The 19,096-nt window shown below is 39.0% G+C and overlaps 1 protein-coding gene across 14 annotated transcripts in view; it reads right to left on the reverse strand.

Annotated features, from left to right (window-relative positions):
- Positions 1-19,096, reverse strand: part of CAMK2D (calcium/calmodulin dependent protein kinase II delta) — a gene marked incomplete at both ends in the record, with an annotated part of 157,292 nt that overhangs the window by 23,066 nt on the left and 115,130 nt on the right. For 6 of the 14 annotated variants that reach the window (XM_081998736.1, XM_081998744.1, XM_081998745.1 and 3 more), the window contains 6 exons: positions 5,455-5,492; positions 9,538-9,580; positions 10,284-10,367; positions 11,413-11,535; positions 12,921-13,015; positions 13,757-13,840. In XM_081998736.1, coding sequence (XP_081854862.1) covers positions 5,455-5,492; positions 9,538-9,580; positions 10,284-10,367; positions 11,413-11,535; positions 12,921-13,015; positions 13,757-13,840 — 467 coding nt within the window. Of the gene's footprint in view, positions 1-3,880; positions 3,914-5,454; positions 5,493-9,537; positions 9,581-10,283; positions 10,368-11,412; positions 11,536-12,920; positions 13,016-13,756; positions 13,841-19,096 lie in introns of all 14 variants that reach the window. The other 8 variants (XM_081998741.1, XM_081998737.1, XM_081998733.1 and 5 more) reach the window with 3 other exon arrangements.

Here is a 19,096-nt window from a genome sequence, read left to right on the forward strand (position 1 = left end):
TAATTACCTATTACTACCATAAATAGTATTTGATTATTCATAGCTCTCCAGAAATCTATAGATTTGTTCTGCTGGCTTCTGGGAACAGATTTGAACACATGTAACTGATTCCAGGTCTGATTAAATACAACTGATGCTAGAAGAGACTGCTGCCCCTTTGGCTTTTTTTTTTGGTTTTAATTTAGACAAAAATAACTGGCAGCTGTGATTTGCTGCAGTCTCAAAAATCCTGCAGTAATTGTGTATCGGCCTTTCAATTTTGGTACTATAACCTAAAAGTGTAAGGTTTCACACTACAGCGTCTGTAGTCTTACTCCACAAATCAGCACCTATCTGCTTAACTTTACATGTTAATTCTTAAGCTTAAGCACAGTAGCAGACCTTTACAAGACTTTTGGCTTTTACTTATACAAAATTTTAATTCAAATTAAACTGTTTAGCAGTAAGTTTAAAGGTATCTGATTCTTTAAATCCATTTTTAAGATTCAGCTTTCATAAATACCGTGGTATGAAAAGAACAGAAATACTAAAAATAATGTACCGAGCCACTTTTTCCATGCACTAAGAAGCAAGATTAATGTATAGTAAAACTAGTGTGAAAAATGTCATTTTTTTCCTTTAACAATAATTAGGAAAAAAAAGTTTATGTACATTTTGGTCATGTCTAATTTTAACAAGAGCAGTCCAAAGCAGCATGCAGAACTGAGTGTATAGATATATACTGTCTGGAAAGATTTTGATCAAAAAAAAAAAAAAGTTCTACTGAACCTTCTAGTCACGGTACTTAGCAATAAATGCGCAAAACAAAGGAAAAAAGTCCCAAATTGTTTCATTAAGGGATTTTTATAAAATGTGATTAACTTCTTCATTTAAAGAAACAAACTCTAGCAATTTTGGGGACAACATTTACTGTGTTTTCTTCTAAAAGAAGAGCCTTTCTACACCGATTAGAGAACGGCGATATGCGAAGTACCGTCTGTGAAAAGGCACAAGGAAGGAGGAAGTCCTAGGACAGCGGTCCCAACTGAGCTGCGGGTGGAACAGCCGACTTCTGACTTAAACTTCCCGATGACTCCGCGGTCTCAGATGAAGCCTTCAGCTTCCCAGACACTTAGGCTTTGCCTGCTCCAAGGCTTTGCTAAATTGCAGCCTTCAGAAGCTAATGCCGCTGGGGAAAGTCACAGAACTTCATGTCCTCAGCACTGTTTGATGATTATTTTACTGTGGTACAGGTGTGGCAGCTGACTTGTTGTTTGCAGGCATTAAGCCTGCAGCTGAACTGAATCTGACTTAGGATATGTTTAGATTACAGAAATGTCAACAAGATTTGCATTAATTAATTACAGACTGCAAATTTCATTACCTTAACCAGCATTTAACTGGCTTTGAAAAATATACAGTAGTCTCCTTAGTTAATGTCAGAGAAAATGATTTTGATACTAAATGTTATTTAGTAGTATCTGTGACAGGAACCATTCTCCCGCACAGAACAAAAATAATTTCATTTGATTTAAAAACCAAAGTTCACCATGCTCTACAGCAGGAGGATGAGAAACACTTATTTTTTTTAAACACTGGTCTTTCTCCAGAAATTTTCATTAAGAGAAAGTACGAGTCCTTATTGAGTTCCAAGTGTTTCGATTATGCCCCAACTTGGCCTAGTTATTGTCAAAGAAATTTCATTTACCTATTCACAGTTACAGCTGTAAGTTGCAGGGGTGTCTGAAGAGGGAGAGCATAAACACCTTTGTGCATAAAGTCATTCACGGGGAGACAGAATTATTTTATATATGAACTAACTTGCTTTGATATTTATGGGACTGAAAGATGGACAAAACCTGAACTCCTTACTCAGGAAAAAACTTCAAAAACCAAAAAAACCCACCACTTCAGTAAATGAAAGTTCTACAGAAGAACTGTGGAATAGTGAGAACACGTACAACACCGCTTGACGGCACACTAAATCTTCCAAAACAAGAGAAAAAACACATATCAAGTTGTATAGCTGCAAGTCCATATTTTTACGACAGCATAGTCATCAAGAGACTACGAATAAAAAGGCCCTGACAAAAGGCAGATAGGCATGTAACAAAAACACGAGGAAAGAAACGAAGATTTCACCAGATTTCATACAGTCCTATTCAGTAGTAGCTTAATCCAAAAAATAAAGTGATATGCCAAAGGAATGCTTGTTGTTGAATACATCATGAAAACAGGTTAATCAAATTTCAATTCCAATTTTGCCTGAGTAAGGAGAGCAGGCTTGGGGTCCATACTCCCTTGGTGAAACTCCTATAAAAATAAACAAGATCCATTACAGCTACTGCTGAAAACTGCAGGAAATATATTCAAAATTTCTTAGTAAGGTATCGAGAATACAGCAGTCATTAGTTAAAGCAGAAAGAGAGCATGTAATTCAAAATACAGTTATTTCTTCTGTGTAAACTTGGAAAAACCCTTTGAAACTTAGAGAGAGGACAGCAATACGCCGGTATACTTTCCCTCTCTCAGAGAACGTATATATGTGCTTTTATTAAGATATGAACACGCACGGTGTATTTTGCATATATTTCTAACAGCAAAGGGAAACGATTCCCAAAGGAGTAAAATATTTTCATATGCAACAGCTATTCTGAAGTTGAATTATGCTTAAGCGGTGACCTTCTATTTGTTGGGAAGAAGGAGAACTTGTACGCTAACGCAGCGCTTGTCAAAAGGCACTCTCTTAGGTCTGACGCTAGTGCAGGACAGACACACGTAAATGCTCCAAACAGCCGGGCATGGCTGCAGAATCGTTCCCAGTCTTTTTTCAATATATTATAATTTTAAGAAAGCAAACCTGTATCTTGGGACTTAACCTTCCACGTGGTACTTCTATAACAAAAAGTTGAAGCACGCTTCAAGTTTGGGATACTAGGAGTATCCCCACCGTACCTTTCTGGTGACCCTCATCTGGACGCTGCCACCACCGACCCTCTGTCACTGCGATTCTGCGCTCACCCATAGAACTGACTATTTACCTGTGGAACTACATGTCTGCTCGGACCTGACCAGCAATTTTTGCTTCCCGAGGAGCTCTATGCTTCCCCGCGCAAGGCGCGGATGAGGGATTTGCTTTCGCTCTCCTGGCAGCAGCAACAGAAGCTGGCTGGGACGTCACAGCTGATCATCACGAGCATCTCAAAAGTCAGATTAAAAACCATAATAAACAGGAATATAGTAAGTTGCTGTGTGGCATCACAGAGGCCAGATGAATGCAAGACTGCAGAGCAGGCTGAGGAGGAAGAAAAGTTATTGAGGCTGACTGTCAGTTGGGACATCTTGTGACGAAGCCCTGAGCTGTGAAGGACGTTAGCTGGGAAACCGGAGCATGGGAAGGCTGTGAAATTTTTTTTTTTTCCCACTCCTGAGCATTTAGCATGGCATCTTGGTCTACAGCGGCTCAATTAAAGCAATATGATTTCACTGTGCAGAGCAATGTGGTTTGTGTTACATTTTATGGTATTAATACTATTAGCTTTTAAAATAAGGAGGTTTTAAACATTAATAGAAGGCTGTTCTAAGATTACTATTTTGTTATTATTTTATTTACTAAGGGCAGCTGCATTGGCCAATGTTACATCTACTTTTATGTTTTCGTATGTCCCCAGGTTAAAAAAAAAAAGAAAAAAAAAAAAAAAAGAAAAAAAACTTGCTTGAAAGAACTGCAGAACAATTCACTCCGGATGGCATATAGCAAGTGCAGGCTTAAAGTTCGCAAGGTCGTACTTTAAAGTCTTGCAGCTTCTCACAGTATGTTAACAAAACTAAATGCAAGTGTTTGATTTCTGAGTGTGAACATTTCACAGGAGGAAAAAAATCTGTCAATAAAGATCCTCACCATCATCTGAACACTCGAACTGGACTTCCTTTTCTGAATTGACCAGTCAGAGAGAAAGGAAAAGAAGAAAATGTGACTGGTTGGATTTGAAGTATCAATGCATGGAGTACAGTATATTTCTGTTTTGGCTTTTTTTGTTGTTGTTGTTAAGAAAGACAGCTTAAGCTGTAGGAAGGGGGAGGGGGAAATCTATGGAGTATATAGTATCTCAAAACAGAAATGACAAAAATAGACTTTCCCCAGATGTAAATTTACTCCCTTTGCTCCACATGACCATGCAGACAAACAGCAGACACATAAATGTGCTGAAAATCAAAGTATCAAATCCCAACAAGTGTAATTTAGGCAAAATTTTGGCAACAATTGTTTCCGGTATCATAATAAAAATTGAGATATAACAAATACCATCATAGACCTGTAGGAGGAATGATATTTAGAAAGAAAAAGCCGGTCAGATAGAGTGCATAGAATTTATATATTCCACAATGAAACATGTTAAGGGTTTTCCACAGGAATGACAAAATAGCACTGACTGTGTGCTTCTCCACATAACTGTGATATCTACTACTTGACAGTGAGAAGCACTGAAATCGTAGTGTACTCACTTCATTTTAAGTCAGTCTCATGATTTTTTTTGGTAGGAGAAGTGTGCACGTGTGGGAGAAAAAGGGACAAATATACTATGAATCTGGTATTTAAGTATACAACAGTTTGGTGAAGTAAAAAGTTAAGATTAAATAGAAAATTAAAATTCAGATCAAAGACACACTTCTGAGCAAACACACAGATCACAGAAGAATATCTTTTGAATCATATAATGAAACCTTGAGGCACTTATTTTAGTCTTCAGGAGTCCTGTGAGAGAAGAAATAAAATACTATTCATTGCTGAATGATATATTTTTTTTTTCTGGCTGTTTTTCAAAGTACTTATCCAGAACCTTCATTTGTGAGGCATCTCTCCTCCTGCAGGATCTGGTGACATGAGAATAGGAGCTCTAAATCATGTATGAAAGCTGCCAAAATGTTCCCTTCTTAGCAAGGTCTATTAGTCAGGATGAGCCGATTTGTTGAGATAGTAAACCCCTCAAGTTCTGCCAAATATAGCAAGTACATCTGGCAGAATACACCTCATGTGGAGCCAAGCCTACTGGTGAACTTTTGGTCTTCCATGAAACCTAATGAAAAGTCAAAGGGAAACACGGAGGCCACAGAGCTGCAGATGCACACTAAAAGCTATCACGCCCACCACCAAGCCATCATTTATATTTACAAGCTAGTTACTAACATTGTGCTATTAATTACACAATCATCCTTCATTAAAATCGTAAGAAAAGCACTTTCTCCAGTTGTTTTCTATCTTCCACTTACTTAAATGCTTGTTTTTCAAATATTTCTTTTATTTCATTTTTAAGCTTTACCTAACCTTAATTGCTTGAAATATACGGTTAAGAAGCACTTATTAACAAATTCTATAAAGGAGAGAAATAACAATAATCGATTCTAAAAACTGGCAAAAGTTACAGATAGGCAGTGGATAATAAAAATGTATTTTAGAGCGCGTTTTTAACCTACCTTAACTCCATCCGGCTTTTTCAGTAAACTCTTGGCTGCTGTAAAACGAGACAAATAATTTCAGTGTCGGGTGGCTACCACTGAGGTCACCTGGCTACACAGCAAACCCCCATTGCCTCCCAGCTGCAGACAGGTTTTCAGCTTTTATTTCCTCCTTGTGTTGCTCCGAGCATAGGAAATAAAATATTTAAGAAAGTAGAAATACTTAAGATGACAATACGTCTCTTTTCCCATTGATTCAAGCTGTAGGTTAACTGTGCTTATAGAAGGAGAGACCTCCTTGGGTGGCACAGAGGCCGCGGAAGCAGGGCGAGTGTAAAAGCCGCAGCCCCGGATATGTTCATTTTTTTCACCTGCAGTATTTTTTACAATTGTTGACGGGGACAGTTTGATACGACAACGAAAAAATGCTGTTCTGATGGCAGGGACTTGGATAGGGTGTTTGCAGAGCGCACTGGTATCTTAATGACGTTATTCATACGGCGGCGACATAAAAGTAACCAGGATCGGATCAACAAGGTACCCGGAGAGCACAGTGAGGTACAACGCTACCTGTTCCACCTAAGGAAAAGTAAACTGGGTTTTAAAAAAGCACCTCTGAGCAAAGGTTCTTTGGGGATCTCCCCCCGTGAGAGCACCAGCCACCTCGCGTGAAAGGCCGAACGCGGACGGAGGAGCGACCTGCTAGCGAGGGGCTGCTCTGGAGGAGCGCTTCCTAGGAGCCCGTAGGAAGAAACGGTGGGCTTTGCTCCAGCTTCTAACGAGGAAAACCTGCTCTGTCCTGAACTGTGTTGCCCACTGACCAAACTCCTTCGGAGCGGTGAGAACTGCTGGGGGAAATTCGGCTTGCCAAGACGTTACCCCTGTGTTAAGCTTGCAGTTCCACTGCTTCACACTGGCTCAGAGAACGGGGCCAAATCACCCCAGATTACAGAATTTGGAGGGCTAATGCGCAAACAAGGACCCGGCACTGACAAACGTCACCACGTGACGGGTGAGCTATTCAACTGAATATTCACTAAATTCAACTGAATTCAGTATTCATATATATAATACGTATATATGTTCATACATATAGTAATTCAACTGAACTAGTCACTAAAGCGCAAAAGCTTCACGACTCACTGCCAAAGACCTGAAGAGTAATAAATTACAAAGCAAGCCTGGCGTTTTTTTGTTTTTATTGTTGTTTATGACCCAATCTTCCTATCAGAAAGCGTATCACTGCTTAGGTTGTAAGAAAGCGTTGTTCTATACACGCTGTTTTGCTTAGAAGTAGGAAGCCTTTTAGAAAGGCTTCACCTTCACCTGGCACAACCAAAGGGAGACGGTCCTGACGTGGAGCTCCCATCATTACTGGCATCTTTCTCTTTAACGCAAAAAAAACCCCAAACAATTGAACCTTGCAAGCCTGAGGTTGCTCAAACGAGCTGAGGATATTGGAGTCACTGAGTATGCGGTCTAAACTTGAAGTTGATTTTTGTCTTTGTGGCTTATTCTCTGGCTACACCTGCATTAAGCGCTCGTTTAGCTCTGGTTCTGTTCTTTCTTAAGAGAAAACGTAAGACCACCTTGGAAACTGTACAGAAATAACTGATGTCCTTTATTGTGTTCTTTACATGAAAAAAAAAAAAGGAAAGGGAAGTCAGGTTAATGTTTGTAATTTCACTAATGTATCAGCCCTCCAAATGCAGTTTATTAATCATGGACATCAGCCAAAGCTACCATTCAAACTCTCACAAGGCCCATGATTTACAACAAAAATGAACAAGAAGAGATCTGCCTGCATTACGCAACAGGATCACCGCAGGTTTTTACGTACAGAAACATGTACGTTAATATCGGGAAGAAATTGTTTTACATGTATTTTTGAGATGATGTGCAATCATCCTGTTGCAACGTGTGCTTACGGGACTTGATGAAACATGGCCTTAGATTTTTACGCCACCGCAAATATTGTGGGCGCTCCATTAACTTCCGAAATTCATTTAGGGAAAGCGAAAGGGAGGAGCTGTTTCTAAAACCTAAGACAAAAAACCCCAGAAGTTCATTGCTTTCGAAGCCTGCTTTATACTGTTAACCCTTATAAAACCATGGGAAAACGTAAATTAATTCTTATAGGCCGCTGTTCATCACAAACTAGGTCCTTTTGCTGAATTTGTGCATAAAACTCCTGAGTTCTTTTAATGCCTAATAAGTATTACGTTATATGTAAACAATTAAATGACAGTGAAATGAGGGCACCAAAAGCAGTAACGACGAGTATTATGTTTATGGCATTGCCAGCGTGTCCTTCAAAATGTGCCTAGTATGGATTATTATGCAGTATTTTATGTTATAGGACATATTCCACACTCAACTGCCTTTGTTGGTTTTGGCTTGGGATATATTTTTAATAATATTTTGATGCATCTTTCTTTAAGCACAGATACTGCATACAAATCAAACAGTTAAAGAATTTGCAGTAGCAAAGCAATTAGCGTGTTCTAAATTAAGCCCACAATGAAAGGTTTCTTGCAACTACAAGCAGTAGCTATAAATAAAACCTACGGCAGCGCTAACAGGCCAGAAAGCAGACTGAAATGGTGTTGTGACAACATGTAGAAATTAAAGTGGTTTAGGACAAACAGCAATTTTGATTTAGAAGAGAAAAAAGATGTTCCTTTCACGTGCTGAGGGTCTTACCTCACAAGAAATATACATTCCACATAAAAGGAAGAAAGAAAAAGGAAAATAAAACACTTTTACAACCACATCGTTATGGACTAATGACCTTCAAAAGCATGCTTTGCAATGAAATACAACGAATAAACAACTTGAAAAAATGTCATCAAGGAAAAATATGGATCATTATGGTGTAAAACAGATGACAGGTGAAAAAAATCCAAAACAAAGCCAAAAACCTTGTTTGCTTTTCATGCCGAAATGCTATTTTAATATTACTTCATCTTTTCTTTGGTTCATGAAAGTTGAAATTAACCCTTACATATACAGACAGTGACAGTTATGAAAAGTGATGAGAAATGATGTATTTGTTTGATATTTAGTAATAGCTCATTTTTACAAGATATGCAGCCAAGATATTTTACAAGATGTAATTTTACAAGAATATGCAGTTAATGTTAAGCATTAACCTGATGTAATTTACATAAATGCAGCCTTCTGTCTTATCGGCACATATTAAATACCTAACTAAGAAAGAAATTGTGTTTCAAGTACTATGCAAACCGCACAAGTTATTCTTGCATTCACGATTATGTAATTTATTTTGGATGATTCAGTGCTTATTATTATTCAAAGCATGCCCAAAGCATGTTTTTGTCCGTACATTAATTTGCATTACGCTCCAATAGTTACATTGCAGAGGAGGAGGATATGTAAAATCACTCATTTTTAAATTTGGCCTTCTTTTTCACTAGTCACTTGAAATCTCAAATGGTAAAATGAAAAATTCAGCATAGCATCAAAGTTTTGGCAATACTGCTACCGAGGACAATTCTAACACTACTAACAGCAAACTTACTTTAGCTTTTGCTATTTGTGTAGTATAAAGATCTAAATCTCCAGGGATATCACTATGAAATTATTTCATAAAAAGGAAACATCTCTTGTTACATCAAGCTAGGCATTAGAAGAGAAGGAAAAGGAGGACTCATTTTACTATGTTTCTTACTCCTTAGCAAAGCAATAAAGAATGAATGTGCCTTTTTCCTGCCCCCCCTCAATACAAGATGCAGCAGAAGCCTGGAATGAGATTTCAGGTATATAAAAATAAGTTTTTAAATGTTTTTTGGTGATACTTATACATGTGGAGTTATATGCATTATTTTTGATTTTCTCCCACCAAAGGAGGAACTCACATTCTACTAAAAAATTAGACTGTCATCTACAAGAGATTCTATTTGGCCCCCATAGTTTAAATTCTCTTGTTTGCTTCTGCAAAGGAAATTGCTTAAGATACACCATGTTTAGATGTTTCTGAAGAACAAAGATCTTTCTGTACTAATAAATCCTAATTAGATCTTAGTCGTCACAGACGTCAAAAAATAAAATCCACATTAATCTGGAGCTCAATGAACATACCTGAGAAATTTCTGGTAGCCAGCATAGTTGTCAAAATGGCCCCCTGTGTACACATACATTTTTTCGAATTAGCATCACGCTTGTGTGAAATTCTGAATGTCAATATGACACAACAAAAAGGAACACACACACATAAATTACATCAATTACTAAACTAATCCTGAAGGAATGGATTGTCTGTGTATTATCTATCATATGTGATGCCATGAGTGCATAAACTGTAATTTAATTTTAATTACACATCTATCAGCAATACTGATAATCTCAAACATTTACTGATTGTGAGTACGTAATGCACAAGCCACAAGTACTCACAGGCACGGTAACTGTCAGCAAAATACATAGCTGAATATGAAACAGACTTTACAAATGTGATTACTTCTTTTTTAGTTTATTTGTAATGTGCTAATTAGAAAAGTTCACACCTGCAAAGTTATCCTGTCTGGTCAGGAGAAAACAAAGAATAATCTAAAAGAATAACCTTAAGGATTTTCCTGCAATGAAATATTGTTAATGTGTATAAATGCAGGTAATTGTTATTATTTTTAATCCAACCAAATTATGCTATGTTCCGTTCGCTTTTGTGAAAAGTTTAAGATCCTCATGCTCAAAAGTTGATCATCTATCTAATAGTCTTTTTCAGCATAATATTCCAGGGACCATTTGTTTTACACGTGGAACAAAAGCCAACATACTTAATCTTTCCAAAATTAGTTACTCATCCTTGCAGAAGTTTTCATTCTTACCTTTAGTTTTCTTCTTGCATTGAATTTCTTCAAGCAATCTACAGTCTCTTGTCTGTGCATCATAGAGGCAACTGTAGAACGTTGCTAAGGGAAGAAGGAAAGAATCATTTTAACATGCCCAGACGGACACCTAACATTTTATTTACTCGTCAACATACATACTACAACCCACACGGTCCAAAACTCGGGTCTTTAATTTCCACCCTGTCCGACTATCCCTTTATGCAGTTTTCTACATATTTCGGAAGTTGCCAAGTCAACAAAACCAAGGTCTCATTTTACCCAGCCTTTCCCATATGTGAAGCCCTCTTGAAAGAAACAGGGACTAAGAAATACACAAAATCTTAGAACTTTGGTTACACAACAGAAACATAATCAAAGTAGCATACCTAATTATGATTTTGAAAAATATGTTCTAAAACATGAATGAAAGTTTTCTTTAGCATTAGTGATATGAGGTGAGGTACAGCAGGAGGAAGTATTTCAGAGAAAATGCCACGGTACCTGCATTTTCCCTGTAACTCAACATAATTTGCTTCACAATTTTCAAGGCAAGATAATGCAGCCTACTAGAATGAAGAAAGAGTTGGGAACCAGCTATATGTCTCGCTGTGACTTTCCAGGTATCAGCCCAGACTACCTGCAAAGTCAGAGTGTGGAACGTACCGAGAATTGGAAAACAGTCCTGGATCCGGTAACAGATAGGCAGCCTCTGCTACCTGCAAACTGACTCTTAAAAAAAGTCCCTTAAATTCCTGCCTTCACATTTCACGCTTATCACAATGGTTCTAGGGAAATGAAGATGTAAAGCATTACCTAACTGAAAATTACTTTCTTGTACATTTTTTTTCTCTCTGATAATTTAAAATAACACTCTAATTTTGGAACTTCTGCACCACAAAGTCACGGCAAAGGAGTTGGTTTCTGAAAAAATCTTATCCCAGGCTGAGTCCTCAATATACGACACTATTGATTGTACCTGTACAACTGCAATTTTACACTCCCCTCGCTACACAGCTGCATGAGCAGGACAAAAATTATCCTCTGAACACCTTCACTATATGCGGAAGTAAAGCACAAGCTGATCTGTCTGCCAAATTAGTCTGTTAAATCAGTGGAAATTACTTACACAGATCCATGGATGCTTTAGTGCTTCTGATGCTGTGATACGTTTTGCTGGGTTGATGGTAAGCATTTTATTGATAAGGTCTTTTGCTTCAGGAGTCACTGTATCCCATTCTGGTGAGGGAAACTTAAGAAAAAATATATATGTGTACATCATCTTCTACAATCTCTACACAATTTTACCTAAGGATTTTTATTGATACTATTTCTGTATATTTGAAAAGTTTGAATTAGTCAGTTTTATAAATAATGTTTTTCTCTGTTATTATTTTGACTTTTATTTGGTTCAAATGCACAGCATTTATATATTTACAATAACACAATGCAAACTGAAATTCATAGCATAAAATAACAATGGCAGAGAGAACAACAAATTCCATTCAACTGACAGGCACATGGTCAGCACTTAATACAGTCCTAGTTTCTCTTCTAATGAAGACAAAAATATTAAGCATTATTATTCAAACTTCTTGTTTGCTTTCTTTCAACGTAAATCTTAACGCTAACTGTATTATATAAATTCTGGTATATAAATCTAAGTATAAAGTTCTGGTATATAAATCTAAGCAGTTATGAATTTAACACCTCCCTGTTCAGCAAAATATTTATACCTGCACTCAAAGCGCCCGTTCAAATGCAAATGGAAGGCAAAAACCCCATGTCTTCAACTGCTTTTGTGAACTGACCTTAACTTGAGGATTTTTTGTTTTCCACTATTAAAAATATTCATTACTGTACGATGACTTACTCACTAGGAAGACGACTTGACGGACCGTAAGTTTATTTTCACTAAAAGGCCATAGCAAAACAACTCCCTTTTCAGTCATCGCCCTCCAGGACTGCATTCAAATGAGAGCTTAAAAATGGTAAGGTTCTGTCTTTTCCCCTTCATCATTCACAAATTACTTAAATTTGAGGCCCAACAGCCTTCTGTCTGTTTAATATAATATACAGGAATGATGTTGCAAAATTCATCATGTCGCCAAATCATCAGTTCTTACTCACCAACACTCATAATGCTTTTTGTTGGAACACACACAGCTAATGAAACCAATTCCTTTTGAAAAGCCTTATTAGCAGCTTGTTTTTCCAAAAGTGGGCAATACAACAGTATCACGGTGTATATTTAGGAAGCTTAAGACTTCTTAAAAACAATCTACAGTAACTGATTGGTTGAAGTGATAAACCACAAGGAAAAGCACAGGCCCTTGGGAGTTCACAGAGGTCTCAACAGGTTTGTCAGGACAACATGAGCTTGCATAACTTATACACGGACCAGACAATGAAAGCTTGGAGCTGCAGGGAAATTAGATTTAAATTAGTATAGGATGTTCCCGTCCTAATAAGGTTCATGTTACTAAAGTGACATTTACTATATTGAGTGGATCAAAAAGATAACCAATAATAAAAAAAAAACCCTAAGAAATAATTCTCATTCCACTTTTCACTCTATAAAACTCCTATTTAGAGGTACAATTATAAATAATTGAATAGACATAGTATAGCACGTACATCATAAGCACCAGCCTTGATCTGCTGGTAAAGCCTGTGCTGGTCTTCATCCCAGAAAGGAGGATATCCCACCAGGAGGATATACAGAATGACACCTGTAGAAAATTCCCAGTAATATTAAGTAATTTCAAGAAACAAACCCCAGAAATTCATTTTGCACCTGACCACCATGCAAAACAAATGGCTCAGCAGTATTATCCCAGCTATCCCAAACACTGCCTGTTCATACTGGAGAAGATAGTAAATGTAGGGTTCACAAGATAAAACCCTATGCAGAGTGCGGGCAGTAATGAATATCTGACACAACATCAGATCAGGAACACTGAAAATGTCTAGCTAGCTGGCGAAAAAAATTGCAGTCATCATGGATGTTCTAGGAAAACACATTTTTTACCTCTGGTTTTATCATGGCTTGTACTGGTGTCTGTAAGATTGTGTTTTAACTAATCTCATGCAAACAAAAGTTAGGCAAGTCTATTTATCTGTATAAGTAGATGGTCAATAGGAAATTAAAACGTCCATCTGCTAGTCTTACAGAGATGATTCACTCTGACTAAAGAAAAGTGCTTACATAAATACAACCAAATTAAGTGTGGGTAGAAGTAAAATAATGTTTTTTCATACTTTGTGAAAGTGTGTTGTGTAGACATGGCCAAGAATGCCATGGTAACACATCTTCACTAATAATGAAAAAATCCTATGACCTCTTCTAAAAATTAATACTGACTTTTACTACATATGATCTGATGCAGAATGTAATGTATTCTGGATGTCATCTCTCTCCCTCAAAATACTTTACGGTAGACTGAACATCGTTTTTCAGAATAACTTCTTACCACATGCCCACATATCCACAGGTTTTCCATAAGGATCTTTTCGTAACACCTCTGGAGAAAGGTATCCTGGAGTACCAGCAAAGCCTGTCAAAAGGCAAGGCAAGTATTCTCAAAAGCTGTACGTGCTCTACAAGAATCAAGTGATTCTAACCTCAGCCCACAAGACACAGGACGTTATTTCCCAAGCCATCAGCCACTAACCACTTCATTTTGAACTTTTTATGGCGAATCACCTCGAATTAACAACAATAGGAACACTTAGGCAGCCTTGGCACATCCCTTTCCGCCACCACGTCCGGTAGAGTTGAGAGGACGGCAAAAAGCCGGCCGGTTATCCATCTACACTAGCACTCCAGATTTAACAGCGGTGTCAGGGATCTGGTGACAGCGCAACAGGGGAAGGTTTCCAGAAAGATTACGAGATAGCTGACGAAATTTCTTTCGTGACTTCTGCATTACTGTAAGCTGTAGCGAGACATCCAGTAGGAAGGTGCAAAGACATTTGGCTCAGGTACAAGGTGAAAAAAGTTAGAGTAGGAAGAGTGTGGGAAACATTATCCAAGTGATCCCCTTGGAGATACTAAGTGAAAGACAGAAAATGCATACCACGCATGCCAAAGACTGTTACTGGGTTGGTTTTTTTTAATCATTAGCCTAATTCAGACTATTTTAAAATAGTCCCAAACTATACAAATTAAGACTGTAAACATGACTTGCATGGGATTTCAGAGAGTCCATCAACTGTCAGCTGTAAAGGCTGTTATCACCCACAGAGTAGTTCCACTGGCGCTTATGGGGAACTAATTAACAAAACAGAGGGGCAGCTAAGCTACAGCATCGTAACTTGTAAGGAGCATTTAAAGAGACGTAAGTAAAGCTTACGTATGGCGAGATCTCTGATTCGGAAGGAAAAAAGAAAGTAAAAACACTGTTCAAATTTCTTCACACAGAAGCGGGAACTCAATTCAGCCAGTGCCAGACGGTGGCAAAGTAAATGTGCAGAGGTGTTCAGGATGCGCGTTCACAAGAGCACCACTGCCTACTGCTCAGTATGAAGGCCACTGGCTTCGGGGTCAGTCTTCTTACAGCCTTTGCTGTTCCTATTTCATGCAGCTACTTCTAATAGGAACTTTCCACTGCAAAACACGTTTCTGCAACGTCATTCCGCTTCTGGAAGCCTCCTTACAAAAGTTCACAAAAAGCACCTCTGAAGTAATCCAGCCTTTCAAATTTCCATGTTCTTCATTCTTTATTCATTACCAGCAGTGCTGCTTTCTCTTAGGAGACATGCAAAACGTAGGTGTAAATGTAGACTTTTTCAGGACACCGCAACTGATAAAAACTTAACAGCCAATAACATTCTGTACCATTTCAGTTAGTATGTCTGTTCTTTCAAGCACCTTTGCCTAAAATAAATGCTTGGGAATTCTGGAAAGGTGAGAATTTGGTGGCTTCCATGAAGGACCGTATGTCATTTCTGAAATACCACACTGGATTCCACAAAATGTATGAGAGAGGGTGATAAATGTAAAAACTGGACAGCTACAGAAAAAGGAAGCCTTTGCCCTGCGGCTGGCAATCATTTTAGGGTGAGAGGAGGAAATCAAGGATCACATTCTGTATATTCTGCTGAGAACATAGTTAAAATATTTTCATGAAAAATAAGCTTGTTTTTTGCAGTCTCCTGACATGAGAGCTATGAATTGTTAGAGTACTATCATACAGGAAACACATCTTAAGCTCCTTTGAGAAGCTGAAAAATATATGTTCTAAGTAGCTTTAAATAGAGCGATGTTTCATATCTCTTCTTGGTTGTAGTGCTCTACATTAATATTTTTGTTCATTTTAAAGGGGAAGTAAAGTTGTCTCGACTTTCAAACTTACTATAGCTCCATAAACATTACTATGCATCACTTGAAGATAAACTTTAAAGCAAAAGTAAGTATAGTACTCCGCTAACTCCACCTCCTGATGAAGATACAGAATAGGTCTAAACAGAAATAATTGGTATAGTTTTAGTACATATTGCGAAGTTGTTTAAAACAGCAAACACAGAAAAGCACACAGTCATGATTTCAGTGAAAAAGAAAAAACGGACTGAAATTCTTAACTGTTATTTTATCAGGTAATTCTGTAACTGGTCAGAGGGATCCCAATATGAGTGTGTACTTTTCAGGAAACCGTTGCTAACAGTAGTCATCTCTTCAGCTAAAACAACTCGCAAAGCTGGAAACTGTTTGCGACTGTACAGCGCCTAGAAAAGGCTGCATCACTTTGTATTCCTATCAACGTATCATTTAAGTATCCAGAGGCCCAAGAGAAACGCTGTGCTTTGCAGTGTTCTGCGGTGCATGGGTACATGAGATGGCATATTACTCAGCCTCAATAGCTTACAGTCCCAAACCCCTCTTATGCAAAGATTACGTATATACTTCATAACTGGTGAGCACGTCTCTTGAGTCTGGATTGAAGGTTAACTATAATCCCACCACATAGACTTAAATTAATGCAGAGAGATGCTTCTTAAGCACACAGCAGAAGAGATTACTGCTCTAAGATCTGCCCTGTGCTCTCCCAGAACCATTAAGGTTGGAAAAGACCTTTAAGATCATCAAGTCCAACCATCAACCCAACACCACCATGCCCACTAAACCATGTCCCCAAGTGCCACGTCTACACGTTTTTTTGAACGCTTCCAGTGACGGTGACTCCACCACCTCCCTGGGCAGCCTGTGCCAATGCTTGACCACTCTCTCAGTAAAGACATTTTTCCTAATATCCAATCTAAACCTCCCCTGGCGCAACTTGAGGCCATTTCCTCTCGTCCTATTGCTGGTTACTTGGGAGAAGAGACAAACACCCACCTTGCCACAACCCCCTTTCAGGGAGTTGTAGAGAGCGAGAAGGTCTCCCCTCAGCCTCCTCTTCTCCAGAACGAACAACCCCAGTTCCCTCAGCCGCTCCTCATCAGACTTGTGCGCCAGACCCCTCACCAGCTTCGTTGCCCTTCTCTGGACACGCTCCAGCACCTCAACGTCCTTCTTGTTCTGAGGGGCCCAAAACTGAACAGGGGATACAAGCTGCAGCCTCACCAGCGCCGATGACAGGGGCACGATCACTGCCCTGCTCCTGCTGGCCACACTATTTCATCACCCTCCCGCTAGACTTATGGCCTCTCAGCACCACTCATGCAAGGATTCCAAAATAAAATGGCAGAATAAACCGTGTCAGTTTGAACAGCCTAGGTTGTAGATCTTTGCTAACATACCTCCCTTTGACTCAAGAATAAACATTCACATGAGCAGTGCGGTGAGAAGATACGGCGAAGGTGGCAGCCAAGGGGCGAGAGCAAGTAGCTGAGAGTAAGTACAGGGCAGTAGCCTCCTCCTCCCGCGCAGCTGGATCCAAAAGACTAACTGTACGCAACCTAAATTTAACATGACTAGCAAAGTAATTCAGTGAAGCTACTGAAATGACTTAAGTGGTGCATATTTTGGTCCTAGTTGCAGGGCTGGGCTTAATTTGAGATGCAACTAGGACTAAATCTAGCTACCAGAGTTAACTGCAGTCCTTCCGCTGACTTAGCGAGGGGCAACGCGTCACCTGCCTGCCGCTCTCCCAGTAAATTACACACCTGCTAGCAGGGTGGGGTGTTTGAAGTAAATCCTCTAACGTTTTCTACAAACAGGCAAGGAACAGGTTTGTTTTACGAACACGCAAACCAGGAAAATATCGCCCCATTGTGTCCAAAGACACACAGGTCTTAGCCGGTTTCCTGCTGAGGCACAGCCATAGCTTACGTAGAAAAGCGACCATCACACCGGAGGACTGCACTCAAAAAAGGAGGAGGAGGAAAAAAAGGAAGGGGGGAAAAAAAAAAAAAAGAAACACATACTGATGCAGAGCTATAATTAGAATCAGAGCACACCATGAGTCACTAAGTGCTGCAGAATCCAGTGGAAAGCAGAAAAATGTTCTGGAAGGAAGCAAGAAAAAGTTCAAAATGTCGAGCACATCGGAGTTCATATTTTGCTTTGGTAAAGCAGTCAGAAGACGACAAAGGAAGGCACTCAGACCATGACTGAAACGTTTTGCAGAGGAAGTTCCAGAAAAGTACAGAACCCACTAGTCTTATCAAATACCACAAATTAAAAAAAAGATGACCCATATTAGACTACTTTCTATTACCATGCTGCCAGCTGACCTCTTCCTTACATATATATTTCAGAGACATTCTGTTCAATCTCCTTTCTACCAAGTTCAGCATGGCAGTCCTCATTACGCTACGAGTCTAAACCAAGTACTTCACAAGGACCAAATGACCACAAAAATAAAGGGCAAGATTTTACTGGGAATTGCAACCTCCTTGCATCATCTGCATCCATACAGATGTATCATCTAGAGAAAATATCCCTGACGTCAAGTTTGTTCTGCCGAGTTTTTTTTCTTGAGATGCTTCCTGTTTACCTGATGTTTTTGTCATTGTAACAAATCACTCGTGTTTTCTCTTATTCCTCTTCCACCCCTTTTGTACTGGTCTATTTGTCAATGTGCAAGAGCAATCTCCTCTGTCTTTTGTGGATTACTGAAATCCATTTATATAAAGGCTGGGATTTAAAACAACAGGCTAGCTTATAAAGCTATCAACATATGTCCAACGGTGCTGCCTGCACATCCCCATGTAGCTATATCCTAGTTTCAAACACTCAATCTCTCAGCCCACTGCCTGCACAAAACCCTTTCTGCTTTTATTCTAAGGTTTGACAGCAAGCTCACAATCACTTTGTTCAATTTTAAACTGCACTTTCTAGCTGCTGTGAGAATAGGTAGCTGCTATAAATATTTTATTCTGTAATTTGTCCACCTGGGATTCACAACAAGTTTTGTCCTGTGCTTCACATCTCTTCAAAGAGGGCGGCGTGCGAGATAGACACGTCACGTCTGTATGCGTGCTATTATTTAAAATGACCAGTATTACATCTTTTCCACCATTTTCCTTTGGGCATCTGTTAACTGTAATAATCTGCAATTAGCATTTTTTTTTTAAATTAATGACAACAAAAAAGGAATAGTTTAGTGGAATTGGAGAGCAGTGCATAACATTTAACTCACTAGCCCCAATCCTATCTCATAACCTGAAGCGGAGCACTGTACAGGACACGTAAGGTGCATTCAGGTATCAGTTCCCTGCCACCTTCAGGAGGGCACAGTCTCCCTTTCCCCCATTTCAGGAGCAGGTCTGAAGCCCAGAATGTGCTCTCTTCTGGTGGTCACACGCACGCACCGAGTTTTCTTCCACATTCCCCTGCATCTTTGCCACCTTCGCCATTGAGCAAGCGC

Source organism: Phaethon aethereus, assembly GCF_964289735.1.
Source record: "Phaethon aethereus genome assembly, chromosome: 4".
NCBI classification, from domain to species: domain Eukaryota; kingdom Metazoa; phylum Chordata; class Aves; order Phaethontiformes; family Phaethontidae; genus Phaethon; species Phaethon aethereus.